This window comes from Malania oleifera, chromosome 8, assembly GCF_029873635.1.
Source record: "Malania oleifera isolate guangnan ecotype guangnan chromosome 8, ASM2987363v1, whole genome shotgun sequence".
Taxonomy (NCBI): Eukaryota; Viridiplantae; Streptophyta; class Magnoliopsida; order Santalales; family Ximeniaceae; genus Malania; species Malania oleifera.
The window spans coordinates 66,547,373-66,571,429 of record NC_080424.1 but is presented as its reverse complement, the minus strand read 5'-3'; the positions used below and the strand labels follow the sequence as shown (position 1 = coordinate 66,571,429).

Sequence of the window (24,057 nt, the reverse complement as noted above, 5' to 3'; positions counted from 1 at the left end):
CAGTGAAGATTAGAGTCACGCCGGAGCTCCTCTAGTTAAACCTCTAAGCCGAACAGCAGCCCTCGTCTAGCGGGAGCTCAAACGAAAAACAAAGCCCTTGCTCTGAGGTGAACTCAAAGTCATTGGAGTATTGTACTAATCCTCAACCATGAAAAGCTGGACAGAAAACCCGAGGTTCCCCTGTTCCAGTTTAGATTCCCTTGTCACACAAAAATCCATCACGACGCGGAACCAAATGCTGAAGGGCAATTGCTAATGAGGCCGAAAAAGCAGAGACACAGGACAGGGGAGCACGTGAGCAGGGGAGGGGCAGGGGGCTGGGGGAGCAGCTCATTTCTCCAGGTCAATCCCTGACGTTTGCTGCTCTTCGCTGCTGCCTGCGGCCACCAATAATGCAGAACCCATCAAACTGATAAATCACATGCATCACTCGGAGAGAGAGAGAGAGAGAGTACCATCACCAGACAGCCATATCCTATGCCCTGGCAGTATCTTCAATTATTTGGGTACGGTTCCTGAATCCCACACCCCCCACCATCCGGATCTATTTTTATATATTTCTAATATTCTTCCCCTCCTTCCCCTACCCCCCACCAAACAAACTAATAAAAAAACAAAAATGAGAAATCTTCTATTCCGCAAGACCTATAAATTTTTTGGAGATGAATCCCCCAAATGAATATTGGAGATGAATCCCCAGTGAATGATAGGAATGTGTCCGTGTTGTGCCCTTCAAAGAATAGGAGGGACAATTCAGACAGGAGATGAGGGACCCAGATTAAATAACAAAACAAACTTAAGACGGATGAAGATAGGTTTTCACATGTTGAAATTCCATGACGTGAAACAGGGTACCAGAAGAAGGGCAATTTCAATCTCATTCTGTAACTTTGGCATTTGGGAATGGGGTTCTTGAGGCTGAATTCAAAAGTGTGAATTTGAGTTAAATTCAATACATATTTGTATTCATTTTTTTGTTGAAGATCCAAATCTAAACCTGAACCGGTGCTTCCAAGGTTGCTATTTGGTTCTGCAACAAGCAAGTGCAGGGTCATGGAGGGGAGTAGCTCACAAACTATCGGTCCACAGAAAACGCTAATCAAATGCAGCTTTTAAATGTGCAACAGATCTCACTAATTACAAGCCATACATACAAAGCAGTTGCCAACAAGCCTGTATACCATAGATAACCATGAACAAGTTCCTGGACTTCAATCAAGCACACAACGATGTTCAGCAGCCAATGTACTTGATCCATAGACGACATATGGGATTAGGAAATGCATCAAACATAAATAACCTTGCAGACGTACACTCCCACATATTAGGGTTTTTAAGAGTTGGAATTATAACATACTCGAGTCCAAGCTCAGAGAAACAACCCCAGGCAGCGAAAACATAACAATTGACAACATAATAATAAAATCTACCCATGATCTGCTGTCCAGTCCAAACACCCGATTATACCCATTTTACATGCACGAGTGTATGCTTTGGGTCCCCTGCCAAATTTCCATCCTGACTGCTGAGTAGCTAATTCCTGTTCCTGCACTTCTCCATGGCCCTTGGAGCTGTGCACAAGGCCAAAATATTCCCCATGAGAAATGCACTCATTGAATTCAAAGGAAAAAGCACGCTAAATGCTAAGCAATCAATCCAGCAAACTATTTAGAAGCCAAAACAGTGCTTGCCCATGCTATGCTAGGATAATGAAATATTGTCCTTTCTGCTTTTACATGTAAAAGTGGTCCGTGATTTTAAGGTCCGCAACAAGCTAGATCACACTTTTCAAAATTTAAGGACCAACAAGACATATCACTGGACTGCAGCTGAATATTGGCAATGGCAACATATGACAAAAATGATTCTGGAAAATATCAATATTGCGGACTTCATCAATATTTACAGTTTTGCCACAACAGGGGAAAAGCCTCCAGGGTATTTTGTCGGAAATTAACTCAATTTTTGAATAAGTTGGAGTGACTAATCAATTCACAATCAGAATAACATGATAATACATAATACCACTATAATTAGGTGAAGCGCTGATAGAATCGATACTCTTCTCTGGGATAGAGAGAGCAATTTGTGTTTGGATATATCGAGTTATTTGTCACATTTTATACCTTCAAATCTACAAAGTTTTAATTTTGAGGTTAAAAAGAGTTATGTAAATCTTAATATTGAAGTTAAAACAATATACGTACTCCACTGCTTGTGGTTTTGACAAGTAAAATTTTTAATTCTTTTTTTTTTTTTTTGTCAACATTTATCCAACACATTTTCTTCCTTTCTCTTCCCTACCCTACTTTCCTTCCCTAGTCTTCTTGCCTGCACCTTTATCATGCCATCAAGATATATTTAATTTTCCATGTTTTTTATCATATAGTTTCCCAAAATTTCTCAAACCTTCCTTGTTTGCAGAGCATTAATTTTCTGTCCACTTTCTCAACTTTACCTGCACATATGCAAACATATGCAAGTATCTCTCTCTAAAATCTGAACATATTTGTTACTTGGATTTGTTTTGGGTTGCATGGGAAGGGGGGGGGGGGGGGGGGGTGGGGGGGGGGCTTTGAACATCCATGTTGCCAGCAATACAATCCCAGTTTAAGGGGTGTCAGCTTATATATTTAGACCAACATAGCTGTTAGCCTGTTACACTGAAGACTTGCCAAATGTCCCTCCTGAATTTTAACGTTATTTTTTTAAGGTTATATACTTATGGTTAGCTTACAAGATTTCCAAGCTATACATTTCTATGCATGGATATTGTTAAACCTTGATAAACATTGTTGACCCACAACCTAACGGCTTAAACTTTTAGGTCAAGTGGTAATCTAACATGGTATCAGAGCTGGTTATCAGGAGGCCCTGAGTTCTAATTGTTGGGTGGTCTAGGGTCTTTTCAACCACAAAAAGCTAGCTCAAAGAGTGAAACTTTTCCTTACACTTAATAACTGACCACCAACCTCTTCCACAACCGATGTGGGATAACCCAACAATCTCCCCCTCACACATCGGGATCTCTCCCAGAAAGGCAACCATTGGGGTCTCCCCAGACACGACACACTAGGGAGAATGTTGGTGAACTAGGCTCTAATACCATCATTGGGTGGTCTAGGACCTTCTCAACCCCAAAAGTTAGCTTAAGGAGTGAGGCTTTTCCTCACACTTAATAACTAACCACTAGCCCTTTCCACGACCGATGTTGGATAACCCAATACTAATCTTGTCGCTCGAATTTATTCAGTAGTATTTAAAAAAATATATATTGTGTGTTTATCTCTCCACGTGCTATCGGGCTGCACATGCAGTAAAGTGTTTAAGCTTGATAAACATTGTTGACCTACAACCTAATAGGTCAAGTGGTAATCTAATAGATATCCCAAAGATCAAAACCCTGCAAAGGAAAATATCTTGCCTGAGAGCCAAACATGAAAACAAGTTCCAAATAATATGATGCTACTTTTCCTCTAACAGAAGATATAGACCTCAAATCAGTTAAAAACAGTTAAATGGTACATGAAGTATTACACACCTAGGCCAATGGCATCAGAGCTCTTCATGATCCTCAGCCTCTTGCACGTATCGATGAACATCCTATCATATGCCGAAAATGAGTTATTACATTGCAGGCACAACTAAGTACCAATCAGTTGTAAAAGAACACTTGAGGCAACAAATACTAATATGCCAGCATTCAGTGAATATGATTGATTCCAAAACAAAGGGCAGTTTATTAGAGAAAGAACATGAATAGGCGAACAAATTGACTGATTAAAAGATAAACAAACTATCTAAAATGCCAAGGTGTAGAATATAGCTGTAATTGTGCTCATGGACGGGAAGCCAGAAAAACTAAAATAAGTGAAAAAACTAAAATAAGTGATCTTTATCAGTTGCAATCTTTCCACTAATATAACTAAATAAGTGACAAACTAAAACTAAACGCTACAACTAAATTTAAATATTTAGGTTCAGACCCAAATTAGAACTGATAGAATCTGGTGAAATTGGATATGGAAAACAAATTATTTATCTATATAAGATAATTGTCATGCTCATTTCATGGGGGGAAACCATCATAGTAATTATCAGCTTCAGTTGTTAAGGATCACATGTAAAAACAAAATTATTAATGTTTTCATCAATGGAACTTGTTTGCTCATGAATAATGACATCCAAAGTGGCACCATTCACTGTCAAACATTGCCATATTGAATTTTGTAGTATGTATAGTGAATCAGTAAAGATTGTATTTCTATCAGTTATACGTTTCACTCCTGCTGAATCAATACTCAAGCTACCTCTTATAGACCATACATATGATGATTTAGAATTTTATATCTATATCATCTCGATTGAAAAAATACTCCTTCATGGGTTAATGGGTTCTTTCTGCACATTTTTTTTAACTGGAAGTCACAACCGATGGTCATGTATAGTGATGGCTATTTTTGGGTTTTTCTTTGGTTTGTCCATCCCTCATGCATATAAATATATATTGCTGCACATGCTTATCCTCATAAGAGGGTAACATATTTATTGGGAATTACAAGAGAGAGAAAAAGAAAGAAGGAAACAAAGAACATCCACACCCTTGATATCATAAACAAGATAACTATAAAATTTAGAAAGCCAATCAAATAGAGGTAGGAGTAGAACAGGCACTTACTCCCAGGGAACATCACCCACAAGCATCCAGTCACCATCCTTATCCTCATAAGTGAGAACATATTCTGATCCATGCAAGAGATCCTTCAGCTTGCTCTCACTCAGCATCTCCCTGCCTGGAGCTCCGTGGGATCCACACTGACCTGCTATCACACCAAAACTGTCATATCCATACCCATGCGAAAAGCAAACCAAGATACTTGTCTTTAATATGCAAGAGTAAGCTAAACAGACACTAAATGCTTAGTAAATTTATCAAGATCTTTGGATCAAATTGAAAATTCAAAATAGCTCACCGATGGTAAAACAACTGAACATCTTCTCGAGGGCAGAAGATAGCTCTTGATAAGCAGAATAAGTTTTCAAGTCTATTTTCCTCAAATAAGGAGCACCATCCATGCTAACTTTGACAAAAAGAGCACCAGGCCCTGCCTTCCCATCCACTTCATCAGTGTTCTTTGAAGTGGTGGCTAAAGTATTTTTCCTAAATGATCTTATAGGTGGCCAGCCCACAACTTGTGCCCTGTCATAAACGAAAGATCAGATACCAATCCAATTTTCTAACCCAAACTTTTCGTGAAACACTGTGTCCTAGTTTTTAGCACTTACTTTGTAGCAGGTGCACTGCTATTGCTGTTCCCGGACCCTCCCTGGTTTGGGTCAATTTCATTTGCAGCACGAGGCCTGTCCTGTGCCATCTTTGAAGGTGCTATCTCTTTCATTTTGACAGGTTGAGCAGCAGGATTCTCTTTTACAGTACTAGATTTCACTCCCAAGCCTACAGAAGGCCTGGACGAAAACATTACATTCACATCCGAATTAGAATGGAATTTCCCCTGCAACACAGATTGGTAGATTCCCGATTAAATCCAGATGAAGGAAGCATCATTTTTTCTTCAGTAAATGTTTGTTTTTCACCTCTGAGAACCCATCCATAGCATCAGAGAACCCTCTTTTGTTGCCTAAAACAATAGTCTTCTGCGATGAGTAATTACCATCCTTCAAAGGATGCAAAGGGAAAAGAGGTTTCTCATCAAGTTTTGTTGAGCCGAGCAGGCAAAGCTCTGGTTCACGTTCAGGAGACTGGGATCCAGGAAGCCCAAGTCTCAACTCTGTAGCTTTTAGATTGAGAGTGCTCTTATTCTCTTCGGATGCAGTGGAGATTGCCGAGCTATCAACAGAAGAACAATCAGACAAGCCCATATAGTTACGCTCTTTTAATTCAGTGCTACTCTGGCATATACTGTCCAAGGAAGCCGAAGGAGCCAGTAAAGTGACATTGCTCTGACTCTCCTCCTCCCCAACACCGGGCAGTGATGGAGACATCACAATTCAAAAACTCTCAATTGCTTTGTAACCTGCCAAACTTAGAACATTTAAAGTTCTTTACAAACCTAACAGTTAAATACTCATAAAAAACAGGTAAATCAAAATTACAAAAAGCAAAATCCTCAAATGAATGTCGAGGAAGCAAAGACCAAAAAAGACAACACCTAAGAAGCTTAGAACCATGCCAAAAGCAGTCAAAGAAAAATTAAATTGCCCACATCCTCGAGGGTTATATGTACTTAATCTCAACTTGATTGCTGAGAAAACGCAAGGAATGAACGAAAATTAAAATTATGAATACTGAATTTTCCATTAATTCAAACTTGAGAACCCCAGAAACAGCATCAGCCTATGCGGGACTCACAATTTAGCTTTCCTTCCCTTTTTCCCCTCAGCTTTCTCGGCAACCAAACATGGAGCAAGGGAAAACTACAGTAGCGTCTCGTTTAACCTCCTAGGAATCTTGCCTTCACTAAAATGATAACACCTTAACAAATAAAGCTGAACAGAGGAAAGACCGTAACCTTTGACATTTTAACTTTTTCCAGGAAAAGAAATTTCAAAAATTCGTAGCGTCAACCACAACAAATAAACAAGAAAATGGCGAGCAAATAATGATAAACCCAGCAAAATTTGTTTCACCCCAAAAAAAAAAAAGCCGAAAACTACAAATTTCACAGTAGCCAACCCATATGAAAAATGTTTGGAATTAAATTAAATTGCAACACCCAAGTGAAGAGAACTAAGAATAAAATGCTTGAGCATAAAATACCCTGAATCCAAGATGCCTATGAATCAAACATTAGATCTAAGAGACTGTAAGCAAACAACACACTGAAAAGTAAGGGAAAATGGTGAAAGGAAACTGCAAGCAAACAAAACAGACGCACGGAGGCATTAACAGAGAAACAACAAACAATCAATCATCAAGTGGGTATAGTTGAAAGAAGAGAAGAGAGAAAAGGGTATGTTTACAGAGAAATGCAAGGACGAGGAATTTAACTTGTTAGATGGAAACATGAAGGGGACGCTGAGAAACTGAAAGCAGAACATCCGAATTGAAGGCGGAGGAGCTCAGAAACTGGAGGTAAATACGTATTACCCAAAGACACTTCTGGGATCAGTAGCTGCTGCAAGCAAGAGGGACAATTAAAGCCCTTCAAATTTTCACTGCGAAATTACTCCCAACACAGTTCACAGAGGGGAGAGAGAGAGAGAGAGAGAGAGAGAGAGAGAGAGAGAGAGGCAAGCCTAAGGACCCTCCATTTGGCAGAAAGTAACAAAAGCTTATTTGGTGCCGATGCGAACCTCAAAGCGGCTCTGCATAATAAATAAATAAATACTAAACAGATATTAGCCTTCCGGCCTCACCAATTATTTTTTTATTTCTTTATTTTTTCTTTTTCGCCGTTATTTTTTTTAAAAATGTTGTCGGGAAGAGCTGCTTTTATTCTTAAAATAGTCCGCCGATCAGGGAATCTGACGGCTGAGGTGGCTTTGGGTGGCTGAATCCGGGCCATTGATCTCTCTTCCCCACTATCCTTTTTTTAATTTTTTTTCTTTTTGTTGAATGGTTGACTATAAAAATGCATAATTCAATCGGCTTTGTGATCATCTCCCTAGTTTCAAAATCTTTCAAATTTTATAGAAATGACTCGAGATCAAAATAACATCATTTTGAATCGTAAGTCTCATTAAACCATATGTAAATCTTATTATGTAGAATTCATATATAATTCACTGATTGGAGTTGTAACGACCTGCCTATTTTATCATAATGATGACTTCGTTTAGTTCCACGAAATACGATACCGTAATTATATGTTCACGATTATGTTTATGTTAGTCCTACCACACATCTCAAATACAGTGTGGGAGATGGCAGTCGATGTGACTTTATGGGAGTGTTATAGTTCCCCTAGTAGTCTGGCATAGGTGGAACAGGCACATCGTACTTACACACCTATATTTGATTTAGCATGGTCGGCCAGCCTTTACTAAGTCCCGCCTACGAGCCGCACAATGTTATCATATCAGGGGGTAAAGACATGACAACAACTAGTTATCTATCCTGGGTAATATTTCAGTATGGCATAGTTATATGATATGATTTTCCTATATAGAAATTTAGTATGTTAAACTATGTTATGACAAATCATGTTTTATTTAAATATGATACAAACTATTTTTACCAGATATGAATTATGTAATGTTTATACGTATAATACGAAAATAATCATGTTGTCACACACTGATATTAGTTTATCTCCCTTATTGAGAGGTATCTTACCCCAACATTACAACATTTCAGGAAATCCAGGTAGGAGGGCGGATAAAGCCCCGCAGCAGTAGAAGTTGACCGAGCTATCCTGTCAGAAGGGTAAGTAGTTGAGTTAGGGTCAGATGGGTTTTTGGTTTGAGACCCTAGGATACTTTTTGGTCTTTTTGTGGATGAATGTATATATATAAAATATATATAACAGACTCAATATGTAATTTATGTTTTCCGCTGCTTAGGTATTAAAGATGTATAGCAAGTATATCTCTGGTACTCATGAGACCAAGTTGATCATGATTAGTTCAGTTTAGCAGGGTATCGGGGTTATTATAAATGCTATTATGTATGTTGTAAAAATATATATAGCGAAAATAGGCAGGTCGTTACACATTGCGTGATTCCTCCACAAGACTTTTACTAATGAAATTTTCTTACTACTCAACTCATGTTCCTTCCTGTCTAAGATTTGCATTAGTATCTCTTCATAAACTAGTGAATCTCTAAACTCTATCTCTGCATAACTGACCACGTGGGAGGGATCTGGAATGTATTTCCTCAGCATGGAAACATGAAATACGTCATGTATGCTAGATAAAATTGGTGGTAAAGCTAACTAGTAGGCAACTGACCCCACCTTTTCAAGTATCTCAAAAGGGCCAATAAACTTAGGGTTCAACTTACCCTTCCTCCCAAGCCTCATAGTTCTTTTTAGTGGCGCTATTTTCATAAATACATGGTCTCCTACTTCAAATTCCAACTTCCGGCGATGAGTATCTTTGTAGTTTTTCTGTCGACTCTAAATCTGAGTTGCACTAATTCTTTCTTTAATAAGTCGAACTTTATCGTATGCCCACTGTACTAACTCTAGTCCTAAAACTTGCCTCTCACCTAACTCATCACAGAATGGAGGAGAACGACATCTCCTACCATATAACACCTCGAAAGGTGTCATGCCGATGCTGGTTTAATAGCTGTTATTGTATGTAAACTCTACAAGCGACATATAATGGGTCCAACTACCCCCAAAATCCAACACACATGCCCGTAGCATATTCTCTAATATCTGAATCTTCCTCTCTGACTGCCCGTCCATCTAAGGATGAAACGTTGTGCTGAATGATAACTGAGACCCTAGAGCCTCCTGCAAGCTCCTCCAAAACCGTGATGTGAAACGCGGGTCTCGGTCTAATACTATAGACACTGGCACACCATGTGATCATACTATCTCTTGAATATATATTTATGTCAGTATGTCCATGGAGTAGCTGACTTTGATAGGAATAAAGTGAGCAGTCTTCGTTAGTCGATCTACGACCACTCAAATAGCATTCTACCCTTGCCGCACTGACGGTAAACCTGTCACGAAGTCCATAGAAATGTGATCCTATTTCCACTCTGGGATGTAAAGTGGTTATAGCTGGCTTGTCGACCTCTGGTGCTCATCCTTTACCTATTGACACATCAAACACTACTGCTTCATGTCACTCCACTCGAAAGACTCGCAGATCCTTATACATTTTTGTACTTCTAGGATGAACTGTATACACGGACCTGTGAGCCTCCTCTAAGATCATCCTTCTGATATATACACTTGCAGGCACGCACAGCATAGTACGGAACCTCAGAACTCCGTCATCTAAAATACTAAATTTCTCTTCCTGTCCATCCTGCACTTTAACTATCAGCTCTACTAATTCTATGTCATCTCTATGAGGAGCTTTAATCCTTTCCTGTAGGGTAGGCTGCACTCCCAAGTTGGCAATATATGTCTAGTGATCACTCTCTACTAACTCCACACTAAGCCTCTCCAAGTCTATCTGGATCAGGTGCTGAATTTCTGCTACTGACAATGTTGCTATTATGGACTTTTGACTCAGCGCATTAGCCACCACATTTGCTTTTCCTGGATGGTAGCTGATAGTACAATCATAATCCTTGATGAGCTCTAACCATCTTTTTTGCCGCATATTCAACTCCTTCTGCATGAAGAAGTACTTTAAACTTTTATGGTCATAAAATATTTCACATCTCTCTCCGTATAGATAATGCCTCCAAATTTTCAATGCATGAATCACTACAACCAATTCTAGACCATGGGTGGGATAATTATTTTCATATTCTTTCAATTGTCTAGAGGCATATGCTACACTCCACCCTACTACATCAACACATATTCGAGCCCTTTCAAAGACGCGTCACTGTAGATCACATAACCATCACCTCTTGATGGAATGGTCAATACTTGCGCAATGACAAGCCTCCTTTTCAATTCCTAGAAGCTCTACTCACAATCGTCATTCCATTCAAACCTGACATTCTTCCTGGTTAGTTGCGTCAAAGGCCCTGACAATCCTAAGAATCCCTCTACAAATCGACGGTAATAACTTGCTAGTCCTAAGATACTCTTGATTTCCTGAACGTTCCTTGGCCTGGCCCAATTCACCACTGCTTTTATCTTACTGGGATCTACTGAAATTTCATCCCCTGATATAACATGCCCCAGAAATGCAACTTTCTTTTACCAAAATTCACATTTTCTATACTTGACATACAATTTCTTTTCCCTGAGCATCTGAAGTACTAGCCTTAAGTGCATCTCATGCTCCTCAAAACTCCTTGAATAGACCAGTATGTCATCAATGAAAACCACAACGAACTGGTCTAAATACTGGTGAAAGAATCTATTCATCAAATCCATGAATACAGCAGGAGCATTCGTCAAACCAAATGACATAATTAGAAATTCATAATGCCCATACCTGGTACTGAAAGCTGTCTTCGAAACGTCTTCTACTTTAACTTTCACCTGGTAATAACCTGACTAGAGGTTGATCTTGGAATAGATCTGTGTACCCTAAAACTGATCAAATAAATCATCTATATGGGGTAGAGGATACCTGTTCTTAATTGTTACTTTGTTTATTTCCCTGTAATCTATGCACATTCTCATAGACCCGTCTTTCTTTTCACAAATAAAACTGGAGCTCCCCAGAGTGATGCACTAGGTCTAATAAACCATTTATTCAATAAATCCCGCAACTGATCATTTAACTCTTCTAATTCTACTGGAACTATTCAGTAAGCTTTAGAGATCAGTGCCATCCTTGGAAATACGTCGATAGCAAAATCTATCGCGCGGTTGGGAGGCAACCTAAGTATTTCCTCTAGAAAAACATCTAGAAACTCCTTTACCACTAATGTATCGACAAGCTTCAATTCATTTTCTATCATCTCCTTTACATAGGCCATAAACCCCTGACATCTATCCTGGAGTAATCTCCTCACCTGCATTGTCGACACTAACTGAGGTAGGGAATGCTCCCGTGACCCCACAAATCTGAATTCTTACTTTCCCGATGGTTTGAATATCACCTCTTTCAGATGACAGACAATATTAGCATAGTTAGTTGCCAACCAGTCCATACCCAGTATTACATCGAATCTATGCATATCTAGCACAATTAGGTCAACTGGTAATATTCTCCCCTGAATTTCTACTGGATAGCCCCTGAGCAACCCATGACACCTCACCATTGACCCTGTTGGTGTTGCTACTGACAATTCAACATCTAATAATTGTGTCTTAACATCAGACAATTTAACATATCCCACAGACACAAAGGAATGGGTGGGACCTGCATCAAATAAGACAATAGTTTTACATGACAAAGTAGTAAGGGTACATATCATAACGTCGCCTGCGACCTCCGCATCTCCCAACATTAAAGCATGTACCCTTGTCAGAGCTACATTCCTTTGGTGACCTCCACGAGGCACCTGATAACCTCCTCGATTATATCTGGGAGCAAGAGCGGTACTAGGTGGTGTAGGGCAATCTTGTACCAAATGTCCTGGTTTACCACAACGATAGCAAATGCCTCTTCCCACTCGACACTCTCCCAAGTGTCTCTTTCCACTTATCTGACATACAGGGCAAGTTTGTACTCCCTGAACCTCACGGCCCCCAGTCTCCTGCCTCTGTCCTCTGCTATAATTTCCTCTCCTCCACTGGCCCCGACTAGATCCCTGCTGAAAGCCTGAAGGCGTAGACCTCTTCTTTTGTCCCTGCTCCTCTGCACCTATCTTCTCACTGGCCTCTGCCACAACTGCTCTATCTACCAACTTAGCAAATTCTTGCACTTTCAGAACTGCTACCTAGTGGGATAATTCTATGAATCTCATCGCGTACTGTTGGACTGTTTGTTGTCCCTACTTTAGATTCATAAATTCCTCCACTTTGGCCTCCCTAATAGTGGCCGAAAAGTATCTATCGAATAAAAAATCTTTAAAAAGGCACCAGGTCATAGCTATAGGTACCGCTCTCTGTTCCTCCAATAGTTTTAAGGCAGTCCTCCATCTTTTAGCCTCTCATGTCACCTTATAGGTGGCAAATAAGACTCTCTGCTCCTCCGTACACTATAGCACCGCCAATACTTTCTCTATTTCCTGCATCCAATTTTCGGCGACTGCAGGATCAGCTCCTCCTGCAAATGCCAGAGTATTCATCTTGGTGAATTTCTCTATCGTACACCTATGGCCTGCAGACGAGCCTCCCCACTCCCTGGAGCTCCGTGCGATCTCAGCCATGACTTGCTGAGCTACACTGTGTAATACTGCATCTGAATCAGCTCCGCCTGCACCTGAGGGCCCTGCACCCTCACTACCGCTCGCATGAGCACTACCACCACCCTAGTCTATCCTGAAAAAACCATAAACATGACTTAGGGACCCTACCCTTATAATTTACGTATCTAACCAAAACTCATGATATCCCTTCTATCTTGACATCCTTATCTTAATTCAAGATTCAGTCCTAAACTTTAGAAACATAACCCGACAATAGTTTACTATGGCTTTCCTAAAATCGTCACCCCAGGAAAGACACAGAAACCACCATGGAAGTTCTGCCTCCAAACTGCAGAACAAAACGTCAAATCCTTCTCCTATACTCTTGTATTGTTTCCGCTACACTCTAGAGTCTACAGAACCTAGCAACTTAGGCTCTGATACCAAACTGTAACGACCTACTATTTTACCATATAAATATATATTCATAACGACAACATAATGATTCTGATATCCAGCTAAATTTTCATAGTCATGATCAACTCGGACCCATAGGTACCAAGGATTTACCTGTCATACATCTCTGATACCTAAGCAGCGGAAAACATAAATTACATATATGTCAGGCAACAACGGGCACAATATCAGAGTTCTACAGAGTCTATCATATATATACAATCATCCACAAAAAAGTTCAAAAAGTATCCTAGGGTCTCAATCCAAAAATTTATTTGACCCTAACTCAACTACTTACCCTTCTGACAAGGTTACTCGGTCAACTTCTACTGTTGCGAGGCTTTATCCACCCTCCTACCTGATTTTCCTGAAATATTTGTAATGTTGGGGTAAGACACCTCTCAGTAAGGGAGATAAACTAATATCAGTGTGTGGCAACATGAGTATTATCGTGACATAAACATGAATTATACTTAATTGTATATCTTGTAAAACTACCTGTATAGTTTTTGAATAAACATGATTTGACATAACATAATATAACATACTAAATTTCTGTACATGTGAATCATCTTATATAACTGTACAATATTGAAATAATACCCAGGATGGATAGTTAGCTGGTGTCATGTCTTACCCCCACATGACTGGGTTGTGCGGCTCGTAGGGCGAGACCTAGCAATGGTTGGCTGACTACATTAAGTCGAACATAAGTTTGTAAGTACGATGGGCTTGCCCCACCTAATCTGGATTGCCAGTGCGACACCTGCACTATCATGAAGCCACATCGACTACCATCTCCCACACTCTATCTGAGATGTGTGGTAGCACTAACATAAACATAATCTTGAACATATAGCTACGATACCGTGCTTCGTGAAACTAAACTAAGCCATTCGGGTTCTAATAACATATAATACATTTCATAATACTGATACATAACTGTTTCATATTTCATAAAAATATCTGACATGATCATATTTTCTTGAATCTTGACCTAATATATATATTTACGACATCTACGCCAACATAAATCATGGCATCTACGCCGACATATCATAATATATAAATCACGTCATCTGCGCCGGCATATCATATCGTATAAAACGCGGCATCTGCGCCGGCATATCATATCGTATAAATTATGGCATCTACGCCGGCATATCATATCATATAAATCACGGCATCTGCGCTGGCATAAAACATAACATACTGAATCTTGATATTTCTGCACTATTAACGTATTATTTAAAAACCATAGTTCCTGTACTATTTTTATGGTTTTTCTGAAAATTGTTATAACATGCTTATTCTGGGAAATCATAATATTTGGTATAACATAATTTTCATGGAAATCATACTCATGCCACACAAATGTGAATATTATTCTAAATATAAAATCTAAACTAAAACCATGTTTTCTACTAAAATGTATAAAATCCATTTCCCTGTTTAACAGCAGTATTTCCAAACACTATATTATATCATACGTAATTTCTAAAAACAAATGCTGTATAATAATAAATAATTTTATGAAAATGCTGACTTAATTTATTCCCTTACCTGACTTATTGAGAAGCCCACAAAATTAACCAAACCTACTCTTGTGGTGTTCCCAGCTCAACACCCTGAAATTCACATTTTCCCCACAAAACTCCAGTATTATCTCACCTAATACATTTTTCTCAGTCCAGAAATACCAAATACCTTATAAAACTTGAAATAACCAATTTACCTAAATTTTGGGATAGTGCCCAAGTTTGCCTAACCAACAATCTACTCCAACAAACTTGTAGAAAATCTTCCCAGGAGTAGTGTGGCGGCTTCTTATTGTCGAACCGGCGAAGAAAGAAGCCAAAAATCTAGAGAGAATTCAGAGGGGCGATTTTTAGAGAGAGAAGGAAAATTTGCATGCAGATTTCTCGTTGATTCCCGATTTGAGCTTATTTATAAACTGCGGCCTTGTCAACGAGACACGTCACTCGTCGATGAGTCCAAGAAGGGAGTTCGTAGATGAGCTTGCAACCTTCTTCGATGAACTTTAGGCTCTGATATAACCCCTTTCGGTTTCTCTTCATCGACAAGACACGTGTCCTCATCGACGTACCCAAGAAGCCACTCATCAACAAATATTATGTGCTCGTCGACGAGTCCTTGCTGAGCCCCCTTGGAAAAATCCTTATCTCTCTTTTCTTTTATTATTTAATTACTATAATTCTTCGGGTTTGTACAGGAGTAATCTTATTGAACTGAGGTGTAAAGACCCGAAAATCTATATAATTTTTTTTTCAAATAAACTTTACTATATACTTTAATTTACTCTGATACCCTTGGATTATCTATTATAACATCTCAAGCCCCAAATGAGCACTGAGAAAATCTTGTTCAATTTGCACACCTACGCAATGGGAAAACATAAAACTGTACATCCATATTTACAATATCAGAATTCAATAATTTCCCAAAATATACATACACAATAACACATCTCCTAGTAACATCTACCAAAAACCCTGGAAAACTACCCAAAACACACATCTACCTGAAAACACTTACCCCACAACTAGGGCAGTGCAACAACCCCTCTATCGATGAGCCTAATCTGTTCGTCTAGATAGATCACCTGAAAAATGTTAAATCATTGGGATGAGACAACGCTCAGTAAGAAGAAATATGCTATTACTAGTGTGTGCTAACTGAGTTCCATAAATACTATACTGATAAATATCTGAAACTGTAAAAACTGGTAAAATAATATACAATAAATCTTGCATCTATTATAGTATAAAATACAACTGCAATATCTGAGTTTTCTACTTTTTCATACTTCTAGTATCATAATATATCTGCTGATATATTGTAAATCTATATACATATACATAACTGTGATATTTACCCTAGAAAACTGCACGTCATGATTTAACCCCTCATGACAGGGTTGTGTGGCTCGTAAGCGGGACTTAACTTTGGTTGGCCTACCAGGATAAGTCATTTGTAACTCTACCAAACCTCAACCTGGCCATCTGTAATCACTCCAAGGCACGGTACTAGTATCTACCTCATAAAACCAGCCACATCAACCCAGTCTTCTGGGGAGCCTACAATCTCTCTAGGCACGGTTGACGGAATCCTTCACATACTATCTGAGATGTGTGGTTGCACTCTGATCTGTAATAGCAACAGTACCGTGCTTTGCTGATATCTGAACTGATTCATCAGGGCCTGATACTGTATAATATTATTTTCTATATATACATTTTACTGTTTCATCATGATTCCAAAATAATCATAACACCAAATAATTTTCTATAAATACTTTAATATCTAAACTGTAATAGTTGTAATAACTGATCTGTAATATCTGAATTGTATAAACTATAATATCATAGTGTTATGACTTTAAAATTCTGGGAATCATGGAAATCTGTAAATGCTATAAAGTATCTGTTAATAAAATATTTGTCTGTATAATATATCTGTATGTAAAATATAGCTGACTGTATATACACTATAATTCATAAATTCTATAAAATCTAGTAAAACATATTTCTACATAAATACTATAAATCATGGTAATCTGAAAACTGTTGGATTTCTATACTGATCTGATAATGTCTCATGCCACACAACTAAGTAAATAAATATTCCATATCCTAAAAACTGAATCTTCTAATATACAAATAATTTGCGTACTGGATAATAATCTGGAAAAACATATAATTTATTGATAAACATTCCTAAATTCCTAGCATAATATATTTCTCTTACCTATTTGACTGGGAGGCTTGCCTCCAATTCAACCCTCACGCCCTCGGCGTACCAACCTCAAAATCCTGTAATTACATATATACAAATTTTCCAATAAAACACTGAATTTCCCAGAAAATCATTATACTCACATTTCTTAAATCTGCCTATTCGTAATTTTCTAAACTATAATTTACCTGGGTTCTTGGAAAAATAACTGCTGAGATCCTCAGCCCATGCCTGTAGGGTCCCAAAAATACCCTAACCCTAAAATCATAACACCTTAATTTTACTCCTCAAAACATCAGTATATTATCATACAATACAAAATCTAGGCTTAGATAAACCTGATAATACTGAAAATACCAAAATAATCTACTTATCCTGAAATTGGGATGGTGCCCAAACTTCTCAAATCAACAGTTTGCTCCGGTTAGGTTGTAGAGAATCTCCCTAGGATCATTGCGAGTGGTAGCTTCTAATCGTCGAGTCAGGGAGAATTGGAGCCAAAAATCTAGAGAGAAGGTGGAGGGTTCATTTTGTAAAGAGAGAAAGTGAAATGGGACGAATTTCTTCACTGAAAAGTGAATTTTTGGCTATATATAGATGGTTGGCCACGTGGCCTCATGACGAGCCACGTCACCTCGTCAACGAGTACAAGAAGCAGGTTCGCCAACGAACACATAACCTTCGTTTATGAATTTCAAGCCCTGAAATCAACCCTCTCGGTAAGTTCTCGTTGACGAGACACGTGTCCCCGTCGACGTGCCTAAGAAGACTGCTTGTCGACGAACACTCTATGCTCGTCAACGAGACCCTGCTGAGTCCCCCCTTTGAAAATTCCTTTTCTCTCCTTCCTTTTATTATTTAATTTCTATAATTATCCGAATTACTACATGAGGGATTTGGTAGACTGTATTGATTTTTATGAAACACTTAACTTTTTTTATCCAGAGAAAGAGGTAAAAAAATTTTATTTGTTTGATTTTATCACTTTGTAAAGTTTGGGCTATGCATATCACAATCATTGGTATATTAGATGGGTCTTGAGTATTTTAATGGCAGAACTCATCATACTAATAGCAATTATGTATCGAGCATATATGTAGCACCACAATGAAGAATTTCTTAGAATGAGTGAGATTTGGATAGAATATATCTGCTTCTTAGAAACAATTAAAGAGACAAGTCTCAAATATTAAAGAGATTGTAAAAAAATAATTTGATAATGCTACTTTTATTAGCAAAGTAATAAAACATTTATTAAAAAATTAATAAATAGAATGCTCTTTCTCGATGTTGACCTTTTAATTTTAATATTTTTAAAATTTTAAAAGTAGTTTTTTTTATAAATTATTAATTCCACGCTAAAAAGAAACAAACTAGAATTTTTAATCACTTTAATCTTGTATTCGTAAAGTACAAGCGAAATAGGTGTTCGAAATTAATTATTATAAAGAGTTTAAGTTTAAATCTTGGGATAAGGTAAGAAATTTTAAATAATGCATCCTAAATAATATTTGCTTTTCAAAATGTAATGATTAGAGATACGAAGTTAGATGTGTGTGTTTGCATGCACACTTGAGAGCCACATGAATACATAAATGACGTAGATTTTCTCATGTATTTTTTTTTTCCTGTGGTTACAAAGTCACAAACAAAAACATACTTGCCCTATATTTACTCTTTTTTTTTTTTTAAATGTAATTACAAAGTCACAAGAAAAAACCCACATGACCCAAATTTGCGCATTTAAAGTCCGTTTTTCGCATGAGAATAATTAGTGTTCTTTTTTAGATCCCTTGAAAGGTCCATTGGGTCAAGCAACTATTAGGTATATATGATGTATACATCTTAATCAATACAATTTCACCATGTGTCTATATTATAATTAATAATGAGGTTCCATGGTGTATGTTATTTGAAGATGATATTATTTTGATTGATGAAACTAAGGGGGCAGTAGAGGTTAAGTTAGAATTATGGAGAGAAACTTTAGGATATAGAGGGTTTAGGATAAGCATAAATAAGACAGAATATATGAAATGTAATTTCAGTAATGGTAGGAGGAATATTGGAGAAAAAGTTAAACTTGATGATTAATAAATAAATAGCATTTGTAGATTTCGATATCTTAGATCTATTATGCAAGCTAAAGGGGAAATTGAAGATGATGTAATGCATGAAGTTGAAGCAGGTTGAGTAAAATGGAGAAGTGCTACAAGTGTGCTTTGTGATCGTAGAATACCCCTAAAGTTAAAAGAAAAGTTTTATAAGACGACTATAAGACTAGTTATGCTATATAGATCAAAATATTAGGCGACGAAGAAACAGAATATCCAAAAAGTAAAAGTTGTCGAGATGAGAATGCTTAGATGGATGAGTGGTATAACACTGAAAGATAAATTAAGGAATGAACATATTCGCGGTAAGTTAAGTGTAGCTCCTATAAAAGATAAGATAAGGGAGAGACGAGTCAGATTGTATGGACACTTGCAACGTAGGCCACATAGTGCACCAGTGAGGAAGAGTGAGTTAGTTACTGTGAGGGGTAGTTGAAGGAGTGGGGGTAGTCCTAAAATAACTCGGAATGAGATAGTGAGTAAGGATTTAATAGTCTTGACTTTGTCAAAAGAAATGACCCATGATCACATAAATTGGCAGAAAAGTATTCATATAACCGACCCCACTTAGCGGAATAAGGCTTGGTTTTGTTATTGTTGTTGTTGTTATTGTTTTTTTTTTTTTTTGTCTATATTATAATTAAAGTAGATAGCTATAAATATTTTTTATACACATAGTGAAATTATATTAATTTCGATTTATACATTTGGTGTACTTAATAATTTCTTTATTGGATCTCCTTCTCACCACGTTTTCAATGAGAAAACATTAAACTTTCAATGTTGTGTAAAAATCCCCAAACATGCACAACGGAATATATAGTTGTGTAAAAGGATCAAACAAAAAAAATGCAGCAATCTAAATGGTGAATACAGAACAATTCCATAACCACAACAATATAAAGAAAGTAATAACATGAACAATGACACTAGGAATTATGTAGTTTGGCAATGCCTACATCCACGTGAGCAAACAGAAAAAATTCACTATCTCCTTGTCAAAATTACATGAACAATACATGAATCCTCTCAAGTATACTCTCAACCACACTTGGCACTATTGGCACACAAAAGGCACAAAAGCACACCATGTACAACGTATTTTGTGTATATATAAGCCTCATCGGAAGTTTTTCCCCGAGACCCAATCAAAATAACGTCCAAATTATTCAAAATTCAAAATCTGCACATGCTGTTTCGAGCCAAACTATCGACCAAACCGTCAATGGTTTCCCTGCTACTCTACTGCACCTTGATTTCTTTCATGTTTTCTCTTAGAATGTGAACCACAATTCACAACAAACTCCACCTTGGTGAACATACGCCCCTTAGGAGAAATTGAAAACATGAACTCGCTGCTCCACCTTGAACTTGAGACGTTAGGTTGGGACTGTATCCTGTTTAGCAATAGGAGACAAACACCAAGTCCAAGCAACACCACTTGAACTTGCCGATGACATCTTCAGCTTCTACCATCAACCTCGATACAGTTGTAGATGCAACACCCAAAAACTTCACCCTAGGCTTCCAACAAGACTATACCACAATAGCAAACACAAAAGCTGCTGCAAGCCTTATATCACCAAAGCTTCCTACATAGTCTTCAACAAATCTCACAACCGACGGTCCACTCTGTTCCTTGCTGAAACACCTCATTACATCATCATGAGGGACCTTTGACATATCCCAGACATCACAACCTGTCCTTGGGTATTGAGTGCTAGAAATTCCTTATCAATTCTCCAAAAAAGCTCCCTTGAGATGGAAAATGAAGTCTCTATGCAGTTCTTTCCATAAAGCCACCTTAAGATAACACTAATCTCCCTACAACTCTGTCCATATGAATAGCAAACCAAGACGCTTACTGGTCGTACCCAATACATTCATATCAAATTTCAATAGAGTTCCCAACTAATCAGCCTCAATCAAAGCTTTCCCAGCCAATAGCATGTCATTCACACACAGTAGATACATCGCTCCCTTAGCATCCTATCACCCTTTTCCTCACTGGAAGCTTCACCAATTCACACACTTGGTACATATGCAATACTTCCATTTTCTCCACCATAGCACTTATCCACCTATTTTTCCCTTTGCCAAACATTGCAACTTGAAAAATAGTAGAAACCTTACTACTGTTAGTAATGAATACATGAAACACCAAAATGCCAAATTTATAGTTGAGTGGTGCTCTAATAGTGCACAAAGGCCCACCGTGATCCTACTGGTCTTCTAAGCTGAAACTACTTGCAATATAAACTATGTCATATATGCCTCGAGTCTGTTGCTTCACTTGCGTCACATGCCCATTCATACTATGATTCTGTTGACTCGAGATATAACTTCCTACATTTTTGCCCCAAGTCTATAACTCTACCTGAATTACACATTCACCGCTGTCGCAGTTTTCTGACATTTATTTTTCTTCCTTTACCTGAATACGCTACCCCATGGCTTTCTCACCAAAAGTCAAGTTCTCGATCACCCTTTTGTTTGTCACAGGATCTGTGACGACCCAATTTTTCTACCATATTTTTTCTTCAATAAACAATAATAATCAATCATCTAACAAAAATTTCTAATACCATATATCAACATAACCCAGCCCGAAGTGGGGTATCGAGAAATATGTCCATCAAAACATACTATCCAAGTAGCGAAATACATAAAATGTCTGGGTCCCATATACAACACCATAGTGCTATAACCTCCACACATATACATATACTACCCCAAAATTTCACAAAATACTCTAGGGGTTATACAAAACATATCCCCAACTCCAAACACTTACCTTGAATATTACGGTAACAAGATATCCTCTACCTCAAAGCTCTCTTTACTTGTCTGTCCCGATTTCAAAAAATGTTTAAATTCTTGGTGAGACACCTCTCAGTATATAAATAAACATAGTCTCATAAGCTTTCATTTCTCCTCATCATATAATAACATGTTTTCATAAGCTTTCATTTCTCATAATCATATATCAACATGTTTTCATAAGATTTCATTTCTTGTAATCATATATCAACATGTTTTCATAAGCTTTTGTTTCTCATAATCATATATCACTATGTTTTTATAAGTTTTCATTTCTCATAATCATATATCAACATGTTTTCATAAGCTTTCATTTCTCATAATCATGTCACGCCCTGAACCCGCAGGTGGGTCCCAGGTGTGAATTTGAGTAACCTAACCTATCCTTGTATCAATTTAAATGTACATGATACAATATAAATAAAGGGTCCGACCCCGTGGGGTGAACGGATGCCCACATACATACACACAAACATCCATACTCATCCAAAATACGCAGTGGAATACGGTTTTTTTTATACATAACCAGTATCATACCAAAGTCTATACAAACTAGGATATACATTCCCATAATTACAACACATACCCCAGGTGTCCACAAAATTATCCCGATAACCTAGATACCAAAACTCGTACCTAGTAGATACTAGCAGTAGCTACGACACCCTTCCTCCGAGATGCTAGGATGCTACTTACAGCTACTTGAGGGACCTGAAAAACATTGTATGTACATTCAGGGTGAGACACCTCTCAGTAAGAAAGAAAATAGGTTATATCAGTGTGTGGCATACCAGTGTTATTTTACATAGTTCATAACACTATAAAAGATACGATACAGTTCGAAACATTTCCATATAGTTTCATACATATACATACAGTTCCATATAGTTCCAGTATTTTCACAAAAACCATTCCAGTACATATGATACCCAAAACATACGGTCAGTGTCGTCACACTAGTTCGCAACTACACAAGGTTACCTCGTCTCACAACGATTACATTGCTACATACGCAACTACGCTGCGACGCCCAAGGCCCAATAGTGATTACATTGCTCCATACACAACTACACAAGGTCACCTAGTCTCACATTGATTACATTGTTACATACGCAACTACAATGCGACGACTCAGGCCCACAGTGATTACATTGCTACATACGCAACTACACAAGGTCACCTAGTCTCACAGCGATTACATTGCTACACGCGCAACTACGAAGCGACGAATCAAGCCCACAGTGATTACATTGCCACATACGTAACTACACAAGGTCACCTAGTCTCACAACGATTACATTGCCACATGCACAACTACGCTGCGACAACTTAGGCCTACAGTGATTACATTGCTACATACGGTGTAGAACACACCCTTCGGTGACCAGCCAAATCATATTGGTGATATTTCACACCCCGGATATAGAGCCAGCCACTCTTGCCCATGGTAGTTAATTGACACATGGCTATTTTACAAATCCTTGGAATCATTTTGGAACTCACGTTCCTATACATTTCAGCGTACAGTAATTAGCCGCCACATAACTGTTTTACAAATACCTTGAACAAATACATACACCCATACATACCACACTTATTTGGTTTAAGGCAAATCATATCGTTTACAAAATCAATTATATAGTCTATGCAAATATGGATTACGGTCACCTCAATAATACAGTTTCAATGTAACTAATAGTTTTCCAAACCAAGTAGAGATGATACCCGAAATCCCCTAATTTTCCTAAAAACTGTAACCCAAAAATCTCGTATTTTTACCTGATAGATTTCCCTAAATAAGTAGCCATAACATACATACAATTGTAGCCTACAAGCTTACCAATCCTGATTTCGAAAATGAACTGAGATAAACTGAATCCCCTTACCTTAACCCGAATTCCAACTACGAACTCTATGGTCCTCAAAACTACGAACCAAGACTCCAAAACCTACAAACCATAATACAGTATCAACTTACAATCCGTACTACTACACATATACTGAATCAAAAATGAAAACCGAGCCTTACCTCGATTTTAGCCCGAAACCCGAAAACCTCCG

The 24,057-nt window shown here is 37.9% G+C and overlaps 1 protein-coding gene across 8 annotated transcripts; it reads right to left on the bottom strand.

The window, feature by feature from the left end:
• Positions 1-1,273: 1,273 nt before the first annotated feature.
• Positions 1,274-7,356, bottom strand: LOC131162507 (auxin-responsive protein IAA9-like). 8 transcript variants are annotated; one of them, XM_058119078.1, is made up of 7 exons: positions 7,010-7,356; positions 5,596-6,043; positions 5,287-5,513; positions 4,974-5,200; positions 4,679-4,820; positions 3,542-3,603; positions 1,274-1,571 (listed from the first exon to the last, which is right to left on the bottom strand). In XM_058119078.1, the coding sequence occupies exons 2-7, from the start codon at positions 6,001-6,003 to the stop codon at positions 1,534-1,536; spliced, it is 1,104 nt and encodes a 367-aa protein (XP_057975061.1). In that variant the 5' UTR covers positions 6,004-6,043; positions 7,010-7,356; the 3' UTR covers positions 1,274-1,533. The 8 variants fall into 8 exon arrangements, with proteins under 8 accessions (XP_057975061.1, XP_057975057.1, XP_057975059.1 ...); XM_058119074.1 differs by having other exon boundaries at positions 5,596-6,035; positions 7,010-7,353; XM_058119076.1 differs by having other exon boundaries at positions 5,596-6,035; positions 6,982-7,327.
• Positions 7,357-24,057: the final 16,701 nt, after the last annotated feature.